Source organism: Elephantulus edwardii, unplaced genomic scaffold, assembly GCF_000299155.1.
Source record: "Elephantulus edwardii isolate Elephantulus edwardi_28Jun2011 unplaced genomic scaffold, EleEdw1.0 scaffold00278, whole genome shotgun sequence".
In the NCBI taxonomy this organism is placed as follows: domain Eukaryota; kingdom Metazoa; phylum Chordata; class Mammalia; order Macroscelidea; family Macroscelididae; genus Elephantulus; species Elephantulus edwardii.
In genome coordinates, this window is record NW_006400028.1 from 2092313 (window position 1) to 2104674 (window position 12362).

Here is a 12362-nt window from a genome sequence, read left to right on the forward strand (position 1 = left end):
ACATATAAAAATAAATATAAATAAAAAACCTTTCTTCTAATTAATGGTAGTTCACTTTTCAAATTGCCTTCTGCTTTATTCTGATTTTCACAAAGTTAAAAATAAAAGTTTCAAACTGAAACAGTGACTCCTTTTGAGAGAAAGCTAGTTCCATCTCAATACCCAGAATATTTCAAACTAGGATCTGAGCTGATGTCTTTCCCATAGCCATCTTAACATACCTAAGCGAGCCAAACATTAATTCATGCATTTATAACATACATTTTAAATGAAGACAGTACTGTTTTTAAAATAAGATAAAAATTGGTCCTTGGAGGAGGATACGTGAAAAAGAGTTTACTCATTTTATGTTTAAAGTAAAAAATACATACATTATATAACAAAGTGCACAGTACAGGAAAGAATCGAAAATTTTATAAGAATTAGAAACACTGGTATGTCTCTTACCAAGCATTTACCATCAAATGAAATGGACTGCTCAAAGACACATACAGGGGATAGAAAAGAATTAACAGCTTGCATCACTTCATAAATTAAGACAAGCAAATCTGGCACTCATCAGGGACCTTTACCATTGCTCTGCTGCAAGCCGCCAAGGCCTGTTTAGCAAGGTTTGTCTAGGAGCATATTCCAGCCACTGTTTCCCCTGCATCTGCTAAAACCTGCGGCTCAGCCCAGGTGCATGCACAGCCTGGCCTGTAACAGAACCACTACCTGCCAGGGTGAGGCACTACAGTTTTAGTGTGGCCCAAATCACAATCCCACCCATTGCACTAGACCGCTGCCCCACTGCCTGGAGATCGCCCAGGTGCTGCCCCCACTGTCCAGCACCAGGAGTACCAATTTATCATACGTACTCTGTGTGAAACACTGCTAACTACATGACTTGGTATCCCTTTAGCTCAAGCAGAAGAGATGAGCTAGGGCAAGCCGGGTTGAGGAGCAGTTTCTGGTAGGGAACACAAATATACAGCTCCTTCACAAAACATTGCCATAATCTGGGGCACTATATAGTTACAACCACCTAACATCTACTAAGAAAAGACTCATACAATTGTCAAGAAAGTAGCAATCTGTCTCAGTCATCAATAAAAAACAAAATAATCCTTCTCCTAAAAAAGTAGACCCAATGAATACCCCAGATAGACAGAACCAGAATAAATATGCTGATGTGAAGTCATATGAATAGCTACAGAAGAAAATGCAAATGAAGAATCAATGGAAGCCATTAAGAGAGCAAATACACACAACAATGGTAAATAACCAATTGAAAAATGGGCACAGGATATTAACAGACACTTCACCAAAAAAGTCACTGAGACGGCAAACAAACACTTGAAGAAATGTTCATAATCCCTAGCTCTAAGAGAGATGCAAATCAAAACAACTATGAGATACCATCTCACCCCACCAAGAATAGCAAAATTTAACAGAACAGCAAACATCAAATGCTTGTGAGGTTGGGGAGAAACTGCAACCCTTATTCACTGTTGGTGAGAGTATAAAATGGTGCAACCACTATGGATGACCATATGGCGCTCTCTCAAAAAGTTACAAATAGAAATACCATTTGACCCAGCAATTCCACTACTGGGAATTTACCCTAATGAAACCATAACCGCCATTCAAGCAGATATATGCTCACCCATGTTTACTGCGGCTTTGTTCGCAATAGCAAAGAGCTTGAAACAACACAAGTGCCCATCAACAAATGAATGGATAGAGAAGCTGAGATATATTCATATGACGGAATACTACACAGCACTGAAAAAACAAGAAGCTCATGAAATAGTATGCAAAACGGATGACCCTGGACGACTTTATGCTGAGTGAAGTATCTTAGTCACAAAAGGACAAATATTGTATAGGACTACTGTTGTAAAATGGGACTGACAATAGGGTTGAGGGAAGAGAAGGAGGGGAGGAAAAATATATACTGCATTGAAACAGATGGGAGAGAGAACTGTGTAAAAGGGATATATGATTGAGTAATATTATCATGACAGGAGTCCAGAATGAAGGCTGTACAGTGGAGTGGACTTGGGGGGAGGGATTGCATAACAATGAAAGAGTTTTACTTTTTAAGGAGAAGAGTGAATTGGGGGGATGGGGTGGGCAGGGAGAAAAGTGCAACCATGAATGACTGTAAACCCTAAGTCTCTGTAAACTTTCATTAAAATTAATAAAAAAAATTAAAAAACCCAAAAAACACAAAACAATTAAAATAACAGCAAGTACCCTCTCAGATTACAATGCCATAAAGCTATAAATTAACCCTATGAGGATAAAGCTTGTAAAAAAACTAGGACAGGGTTATAAAAGAAAGAAAGAATGAAATAAAAAATTTCCTTGAGAAAATGAAAACAAAAATACAACATACCAAAACCTTTGCAGCTAAGACAGCCCTTAGGGGGCAGTTCAACAGCAACAAACACATAAAAAGTAAAGATGAAAAATCAATGATCTAACTCAACATCTTCATCAAATAGAAAAAGAACAATAATTCTACAGACTCTAGAAGAAAAGAAATTATAAGGACAAGAGCTGGAATCAATGAGACAGAAAACAGGTAAACAAATGAAACCATCAATAAGACCAGGGGCAGGTTTTTTTGAAAGGGTTAATAAAATTGACAAACCACTGACAAACTTAACAAAAGAAAAAAACCATAAAACACATTCTGTCATTAAGAAATGACATCACACCAGAATCAGATGAAATTAAATCAGTATCGGAATATTACAAAAAGCTATACTCTGATAAATTCAATGAGCCAGAGGAAATGGACAAATTACTGAAGCTCATGTCCTACCCAGACTGACAAGAACCTATAAAGAACAACTGAACAGATATATCACAAAAGAAGAAACTGAAAAGGTCATAAAAAGACTTTCCTATAAGTCCTGAACCAGACTGCTTCATAGCTGAATTCTACCAAACATTCAGAGAGGATCTATCAGCAATTTTACTTACATTATTTCAAAATACTGAAAAAGAAGGAACACTCAGATTCATTCTATAAAGGAAGTATAACCAGCCGAAGATATTAACAAGAAAGAAAACTAAAGACCAATTATCTTTCATGAGTATAGATGCAAAATTCCTTAACAAAATCCTAGCCAAAAAAAAAAAAATTGATCATGATCAAGTGAGATTCATAACTGGTATGCCAGGATGGTTCAACATAAGAAAAACAATCAATATAATTCATCACATTAACAAAGCAAAGAACAAGAACCACATGATCACAGCAATTGATACAAAAAATCTTTATGTAGGGTAAATGAAAACCTCTTCAACAAGTGGTGTTGGCAAAACTGGACTGCTACCTGTGGAAAGCTGAAACAGTACCCCTATCTCACACCATACATAAAAATCAACTCAAGGTGGATCAAGCAACTGGGAGCAAAGCCCAAAACCGTACAGTTCATCAGAGACCAAATGGAATCAAGCTTTGATGGCTTAGTCTATGGCATAAAGAGACTGCCAAATACAGCCAGAAATGCACAACCTGGAAAGGATAAAATCGATGACTAAAACCTTTTAAAGATTAAATCCCCGTGTGCATTAAAAACGTCTTCCAATAGAGTGAAAATAAAACCTACTGACTGGGGGAAAACATTTGGCAGTGCCATTTCAGACAAGAATCTCAAAAGCTTATAGAAAGTTTATAGAAGCAAAAAACATGGAAAGACTTTTCACAGAGGAAGATAAGTGGATCAGCAACAGACAAATAAAGAAATGCTCAAAAGCACTGGTAATAAGAGAGATGCTAATCAAAACCACAATGAGACACCATCTCACTCCAGTACCAGTGGCAAAGTTTAACAGGATAGCAAGTAATATATGTAGCTTGTACAATGTTGCTGTGTCTTCTACCCTATGTATAACAGCTCTGAAGACTGCCGTCTCTGAGCCAGTCCAACATACCTACCCTCATTACCCCAGTTACTATAGCAATCCATCTCATCTGGGGTCTTCCTCTCCTGCACTGTCCCATCGCCCTAACAAGTATGATGATGTCCTTTTCTAAAGACCAGTCCCGCCTAGCCATGTGCCCAAAGTATGTGAGACAGAGCTTCAAAATCCTAGCCTCCAAGGAGAAAGGTGCTTTACTATCTCCAGGATAGACTTGTTTTCTTTGTAGTCCATCATATGTCGAAGACCAGAACCACAAATCAAAGGCATCAACTTTTCTTCTGTCATCCTTAGTCACTGTCAAGCTCTCTGATGCATAGCCAGTAATTGCAAAAACCATGGACTAGATCAGGTCTATCTCTCCTGAATTTAAAAACCAACTCAGGAACAAGTTTGAGGCCTTGAACACTAATGAATGCAGACCAGATGAGCTGTGGGAAGATATCAAGAATATCATATATGAAGAATGGAAAAAGTCATTACAAAGACAGAGGAAGAAGACCAACATGGATGTCAAAAGAGACTGAGTATTGCATTAGAGCACTGAGAAGCCAAAGCAAAGGGAAGAAATCAAGGAGTGGAACAGAAGATTTCAAAGGGCAGCCCAGGAAGACAAGGCAAAGTATTATAATGAAACATGCAAAGAATTGGAGTCTGAAAATCAAGAGGGTTGTACTCATTGGCATTTCTTAAGTTGAAAAAAAAAAACCAAAACAACAAGAAAACCCCCACAAAAACAAATTCAAGCCTTGAGTCACAATACTTAAGGATACTAGGGGTAGAATATTGAATGATCCTGGAAGTATTAAAAGAAGATGGAAGGAGTAAAGAGTCACTGTACCCAAAAGACTTGGCTGACACAGAAGAATTTCAAGAACTCACTGAATTTGATTGGCATTTCTTAAGCTTGTACAATATGAGTACTAAATCCCTCTAGACCTATTACGAACAATGAGGTGCAGAGTGTATTTATGAATTTTAAATAGTACGTATCTGTTCTGTGAATAAATTATTTCCTACTAACTTAAAGAAAAGTACAATGCTTTAATACAGTAATTCTTTAGCAACTACTGTGAACTCTTAAATCCCAGCCATAATTTTTTTCTTACCGATTTTTGGGGAATGGTCGACTCATAGTCATAGTAGTAGCAGCAGCAGCAGCAGCAGCATTTGTTTTATAAGATCCAGGTGAATTAAAGCTATTCACAAAACCATTAGGGAAAGGAGCCTAGAATACAATGCAAAACAGTATCAATGGCTAAAGCTTATCTAGTATGAAGTTTATAAAGCAGCCTCTAGTGAGCTAACCTAGGATCAAGTCTCTTCTAAGTCAAAAACAATTTAAAACATTTTGTTTATTCACTTTTGAAATTCACTTCAAGCACCACTACTTGATTTATTCAACAATGAATAACAAGGTCATTGTTTAGTCAGGATTTATAAGATATTTTCTTTCAATTCACTCAGCAAATTTAAAAGGATAAAATTATAGGAACCCATTTAGTCATGTATCTATTTAATATGGACTGAGTTTGTGCTTTCCCCTTGGAAAGAAAAAAAAAATTATGGAGAATAATATATCAGCATCACTAATTAAAATGAACAGAAAGTAACTATTATCAAAAGCAAAACTCCCATCCAATGATTCCTTCAAATTGTCACTTTAATTTTTTTTCCTCTAAAAGGATCTTACTTACTAGTGGTGTTTCAAAGTAAGGTGCAGGATTTGGAGACCAAGACTGAGGCACAAGACTATAGACAGAATATTGTTGGTGAGGATTATGCACAGGCTGCATATAGACTGGTGAGGCATACTGTGCTTGAGCTTGAATGGGAGGACTATACACACTAGAATCCATTAATCGATAACCATTCTTGGCAAAAAAAGTATTGATGGCTTTTATCCTTGCCTAGAAGAAACAGGAATAAGTATTAACAACAAAATTCCTAGTGTGGATTTTTACATTATTATGTATTTAACTTACATAGGTACTTATTTCTGAATCATGTAGAATAAGTAGATTTAAAAAACAAAAGGAAATTTGAAAGCTCTTCCATTGTAGAGATCACAATAAATAGAAACATCAAAGCATCAAAATAGAATTTAGAATAGGAAGCAATCTCTAACACATATATAAATTTAAAAAAGAAATGAAGTGTCAAGAATCCTAAGAATGGTCTTTAGCTAGAAACAAAAATTACAGAAAAAAAGAACAGCTCTTATTCATGCAGCCTGCAGCAAAACTGGCAATCTCTGATACACTGATGATGAGTACAATCTCTATAAAGGCAAACTTAGTATTATGCTCCAAAACTAAATGTGCATTTCCTGTTATTCTCGGCACTCTCACTTCTTGGAATCTTCCCCAAATACATACAGACAAAACCAGTTTTTCATTTTGGTTAACATGCACATAGCGACTTTTTTACAGTAGGGAATTAATGAGAAGAAAAAAATTACACACACAGCTCTCCTCCACAAAAATATGGAAACAAGAGAAAATGATTAAGCAAATAATGGTACACTCATAAAAACTGATTATCAAATGTTGTTATATGTCACTGAGTTAGCAACGCATAGGCCTGAGCCGTGCTCTATCCTGAGCCAATCTTGTCTCTGACACACCTACCCCTATTATCACAGTCACTGAATTAATCCATCTCATCGAAGGTATTCCTCTCTTGTGCTGTCCTTCCACTCTCCCAAGTATGACATCCCTCTCTCCAAGGATTGGTCCCACCTTGCAACATGCCAAAATATGTCAGATGAATCTTCAGAATCCTTGCTTCCAAGGAGCAGCCTGGTTTCACCCTCTCTAGGTCAAACCTGTTTGTTCTCCTAGCAGTCCAGGGAATATTCAATACTCTTCTCCAGCACCACAGTTCAAAGTCATCAATTTGCCTTCTATCATTCCTAGTCATTGTCCAGCTTTCTGACACACAGCAAGTTCACAGCAAAAGACCATGGCCTGAATCAGGCACACCTTAGTCTCCAGGCTGACATCATTGTTCTTCAGTACCCTGGAAAGGCTCCCTATTAGCAGACTTTCCCAATACAATATGTCTTTTAATTTCCTCGCTGCTTGTTGATTTTGGAGCCAAGCAAACTGAAGCTGTTAACAATCTGAATCTCTTCATTGTCTATCATAATACTGCCAATTAGTGATGAGAAAGATTGTTTTCTTGACGGTGTGCTTCAATTCATACATCAGGCTGCAGTCCTTGACCCTCTGCAGCAAGTGCTTCAGGTACTCCTCAGTTTCAGCAAGCAGGGTTGAGTCATTTGCATAACACAGATTGTTGATGAGTCTACCTCCAATCCTGATGCCACATTTCTCCTCATAGAGCCCAGCCTATAGTTCCGCATATAGTTTGATATGAAGATAGGACACATCCTTTATGCACACCCTTCCCAATTTTGAACCATGCAGTGTTTCCTTGCTTTGTTCTGACGACTGCCTCCTACTCCAAGTATAGGTTTGCCATAAGCACGATCAAGTGTTCTGGGATTCCCATTCTTCTCAGGGTTAGCCAGTTTGTTGTAATCCACAGTCAAATACCTTTGCACAGTCAATGAAACAGATAAAAGACATTCTCTGGTCCTCCTTGCTTTCAGCCAAGATCCACCTGACATTAGCTATAATATCCCTAGTATTATGGCCTCTTCTAAATCCAGCCTGCTCTCTGGTAGTTCTCTATTAATGTGCTCTTCCAGTTGTTTTTGAATAATGTTCAGTAGAATCTTGTTTGCTTGTGTTATTTAACGCTATTGTTCGATAATTTCCACACTCTGTTGGGTCACCTTATTAAGTAGATGTAAAAAAAATGGAGAGATTGCTCAAAATATAATTGGGACAATATACTGTTAAATGTAAAAGAAAGAGGCAAGTCAAAAATAAAACTGTGGACTATTTAGCTAGGCAAGATAAGGGTATACACAGGCACCACTGAGTCTTACTAATACTGTATTTGGCTTTTAAACCTTGGCGATAATAAAAAAAATTATAAAAGCAATAGACACAAATGTGGATACAATTAGTAATGTAATACAATAAGCAAAGAAAATCCCCTAAAACAGTTATTTAGAGAATACATTTATAAAGGAAAATAGTAATAAAGAGAAAGGACTACAGATTTTTTAAAAAAGAAAAAAGGGGATGAAATCAGAAAAAAAAACCACAAAAAACCGACCCAGCAATTGAGTAATATTTAAGAAATTATTTTTAAAATTTATCATGGTGATAAAAACAGAAAATGTCAATTATTTCTGCATGTACAATTCAGCCTAATTGAGATTCTTCAAGTTGTGCAATAATTCCATTTATTATTTCTTCTCCTTTGATTCATCTTTATTTTAAGCATCCAAGGTTGAGACTATCTTTATATAAACATTCCCTCAGTTTTTTAATTTGTGGTCTTACACCATAATTGGGAGCTCTAGTGGCCCAGTAGTTAAGAAGCTGCACTGCAATCCCAAAAGCACTTGGTTAGAGGTCATCAGCTGTTCCTGGGGAGAAGGATGGGCAATCTCCTCCCATGAGATTAACTGCCTCTGAAAATCCGCCAGAGGGTTTGCCATGGGTCGGTTTTGAGTCTATGGTACACAATAGTACCATAACTGCTCTACTGTAACTGATTTATGTCACTCAGCATAATCTATTGTTGTTGTTATGTGCCGTCCTTGAATCAATCCATTTCATCGGACGGGCTTCCTCTTCTGTGCTATCCCTCCACATTGCTAAGCATGATGTCCCACTTCCAAGACTGGTCCTGCTTTGCAACATGTCCAAAGTATGTCAAATGAAGCTTCAGAATCCTTGCCTCTGAGAAGCAGCCCGATTTTACCCTCTCTAGGACAAATCTGTTTGTTTTCGTAGCAGTCCATGGTATATTCAATACTTTTCTCTAGCATCACAGCTCTAAGGCATCAATCCTATCATCACTAGTCATTGCCCAGTTTATTGACATATAGCAAGTAAGTGTAAAGATGATGGCCTTGGTCAGGCGCACCTTAGCCTCCGGACTGACTTTGTTGCTCTTCAGTACTTTGGAGAGATCTCTGACAGCAGATTTTCCCAATGCAATTAATCTTTTAATTTTCTGGATGCTGGTATCAAGAGCATTGTTTGTGAAGCCAATTTATGTACAGTGTTTCAGGAAATTGGTATCATTCTCTTTAAAATCATTCCAACTCATAACTTCCCCTTTCTAACCTCCTTCTGAGCCCTGGTTAATACAAGTCACGTCTGGTTTTTATGTATTTGCTTATTTCATAAATTAATTATACAGTACTTATTCTTTTGAAATGGACTTATTTAATTCTGTATCAACATTGTTAATCCAGTTGTACATGCACCAGGACATCTCTTTTAAGACTGAGTAATACAAGCTTCCTCTTGCTTTTCAAACGCAGAGAGGTCAGGTGGCCTAGTGGGTAAGGAGTTTCACTGTCAATGGTAAGCAGTTTGTTCACCAAATGCTGACAGAGAAAAAATGTCAGTGTTCTCCCATGTGATTTACAACCTCTGAAGACCCACTGGATGGTCAACTATGAGTTCTGTCTCAAAGACAATGAATTTAAGTTTTGTTATTCAAATGGAGAACTTTTCACAAGCCAAAAATCTTCTTAAAATAAAATCTTCTAAAGCCAAGAAGCATTTACTATCATTATTATGCAGGGAAAGCTTTTAACACCTTCAGACTGAAAAATAACTTACCACATCATGCCAAGTAATATGTAAAATCTAAAAGAATACTTTATATACTTGTCATACAGTCCAAACTCATGGCACTGTATTTTGTTTACTGATATTTCATTCATGACAACAGTTGTGTTTGGTTGTCTTTAAAAATTTCCTTTCCAACTATTTGGTGAATTAACTACCCACATCTGCTCATAACAAATGCCAAGGTGTAAGGTAAGAGTAACAATGGTTGTGATTGTTATGTGTTAACTTGGCTGGGCCATGATTCTCAGTGGTTTGGCAATTATGCAATGGTATAATTATCTTTAATTTATGATCATTCTTCTTTTTCATGTAATGTAGTTTTGGTGAGGGCTGGGTGTTGTTTTCTTTTACAGGATCAAACTTGCTGTAATAGTTAATATTGTGTGTCAACATGTGATCCTCAGTATAATGTTACTATCCTAAAATAAGGATATAGGATGAGAGAATAATCGATGCCTTTGACTTGTGGATTTAGAGAATACTGAATATCCCTGGGACTGCTAAGAGAACAAACAAGTCTGTCTCAAGAAAGTGAAATCGGGATGCTCCTAGGAGACAAAGATGGCAAAACGCCTCGCATAATCTGGATGTATTGTCATAAAGCCCAGTCCTTGGAGAAGGTAAAGGGTCAAAGAAAGAGAAAACCTTTAATGAGATGGATGACATAGTGGGCTCAAGTGTGCTGGAGATGGTGAAGATGGCATATGAGAGGGCAAGGTTGCTATGAGTTGTACTAGACTTGATGGCACATAACAACAACGTGAGGTTAATTAGGCAGGCTTTTTCCTGAAAAGATTATGATCTGATGAAGAGGAAGTCTCCTTACTGGTGTGGCCTGCATGGAATAAATGTTTGGATTCTCTGGAAGAGCCTCTGGTTTTCTGGCTCATGGCTTTACCTATTTGCCAATTGTGGACTCGCCAGCCTCCGAACCCAGCAGTCTTCAATTCTGCTCCACGGTGACAGCTTTAGGACTAGTGAGCTTCTGAAGCTGGCAGTCCTCTTGATTTGTCTGCTTCTGAAGTTAATAATCTCTGCTGCAAGCAGTCAAAGATCCTGCCTGCCTGCTAATAACTTGGACTCATTAGCCTCCCTAGATGCCTCTCTCTTTAGTTCTAACTTACAGAGCTGGAACTTGCCAGCCTCTATAAGCATGTAAGACATTTCCTGAAATACCTTTTTAAGCTTCCCTAGTTTTACATTCTAGAGAACTCAGCCAAACACAGATATAGACACTTACTGGACTGACACAGTGGCTGCAACAAATGGTCTCAAACACGTAACACATTAACAACTGGGTAAATGGCAGGGGATTAGGAAACATTTGTTCTATTTAGTAAGGTTTCTATAAGTCACAGCCTTCTTGATGGCACCTAACAACAATAAAAAGAAATGAGTAAAGACCGTATTTGAAGCACCTTTAAAATCTCCAAAATAGAAAAAATGATTAATGTTTTTTAAATTAAAGTAATATTTTAATCTTAAAATACTCCATAAGGGACTAATACAAAGTATATATTATTATTATTATTATTTTTTTAATTTTGTGTGCGTGTACCGTCAAATCAGATCTGACTGGTACAGGAGGATATTGCACCTCCTTCTCCGGCAGCATCTGGTGGATTCGAACCGTGTTCCTCTGGGATTGCAGTGCAGCTTCTTGCCACTAGGCCACCAGAGCTCCCCCTATATTATTATTTTTAGGAAAAAAACCAACAGCTTTTAAAGTGCTTATTTTCACATTTGGATTAGATTATCATTACTGATAAAAGGAGGTACAGAAACAACAATTAAACAAAGATTTAATTATTCACAAAAGATATGGAACCTGAGGCCAGAACAAAAAGACTGTGCTTGGCTACAATTGCTGATCACTCTAACAGGGATCACAGCAGGAAAACTGGATAAAGGAGAAAAGTAGAACAACATGCTGGAAAACAAAACATGTATGAATGAAAAATCCATTTATTGCTTCAACAGAAGAGAAGCTGCTGAATTCAAACTGACAACCTTTACATTATTTACCTAACAATTTATTCACTATGCTACATACAAGGAGTTGAAGATTTCCCAAATTTGGAAATAATAAGCTATAAATCCAATAAGTTCAATGTATTCAACCAGGGTAAGTGTGTTAAAAAAAAAAAGACCAAAATCAACCATACCTATGTACATTGTAGTGAATTTACTGAAAAATAAAAATACATATATTAAAAAAACTATAGATTATGTACAGGGGGAACAAATTGGGAATGATAATCAACACCTCATCAGAAACAACAGAGATCAAAAGAATGCAATGATACAGTAAAACAGTACTGAAAATTATTTTCTTTTTGCTTCCTTTCATGAGAAAAAAATAAAACAGGAAGCACTTTACCTTAGTAGATATACTGAAAACATTACTGGATCTTTAGAGGTATCTCTCTAGCCCAAAGGCTGCAAGATCCTTTGAACAATAGTCAGAAATCATCTGAATTATCAAGGGGAATTATAAAACCATGATTCTCACTCTGATTCATTCATTGCTGTTGGAAATGACTCAAAGCTAACTCTCTAATGTAAATTGCACTGTAAGACACTGGTTGTCTTTTTCCCACTGAGCCAAAGGTGGAGTTGAATCATCATTAGTTTGAAAAATTGTCAAAATAGGCAAAGTTATTCTAGTAATATACAGGATTATGACTTCTTGATAGATTTTTTTTAAGTAAGTGA

At 36.9% G+C, this 12362-nt stretch overlaps 1 protein-coding gene across 4 annotated transcripts in view; it reads right to left on the reverse strand.

Annotated features, from left to right (window-relative positions):
- LARP4 (La ribonucleoprotein domain family, member 4) overlaps positions 1-12362 on the reverse strand; it is a 44187-nt gene that overhangs the window by 9610 nt on the left and 22215 nt on the right. The window contains exons 8-9 of one of the 4 annotated variants that reach the window (XM_006900238.1): positions 5616-5828; positions 5028-5146 (exon numbers count right to left, since the gene is read on the reverse strand). The exons of 1 other annotated variant lie outside the window; for it this stretch is intronic. In XM_006900238.1, the coding sequence (XP_006900300.1) occupies positions 5028-5146; positions 5616-5828 (332 nt within the window). The remainder of the gene's footprint in view (positions 1-5027; positions 5147-5615; positions 5829-12362) is intronic. 2 more of the 4 variants (XM_006900240.1, XM_006900237.1) reach the window with 2 other exon arrangements.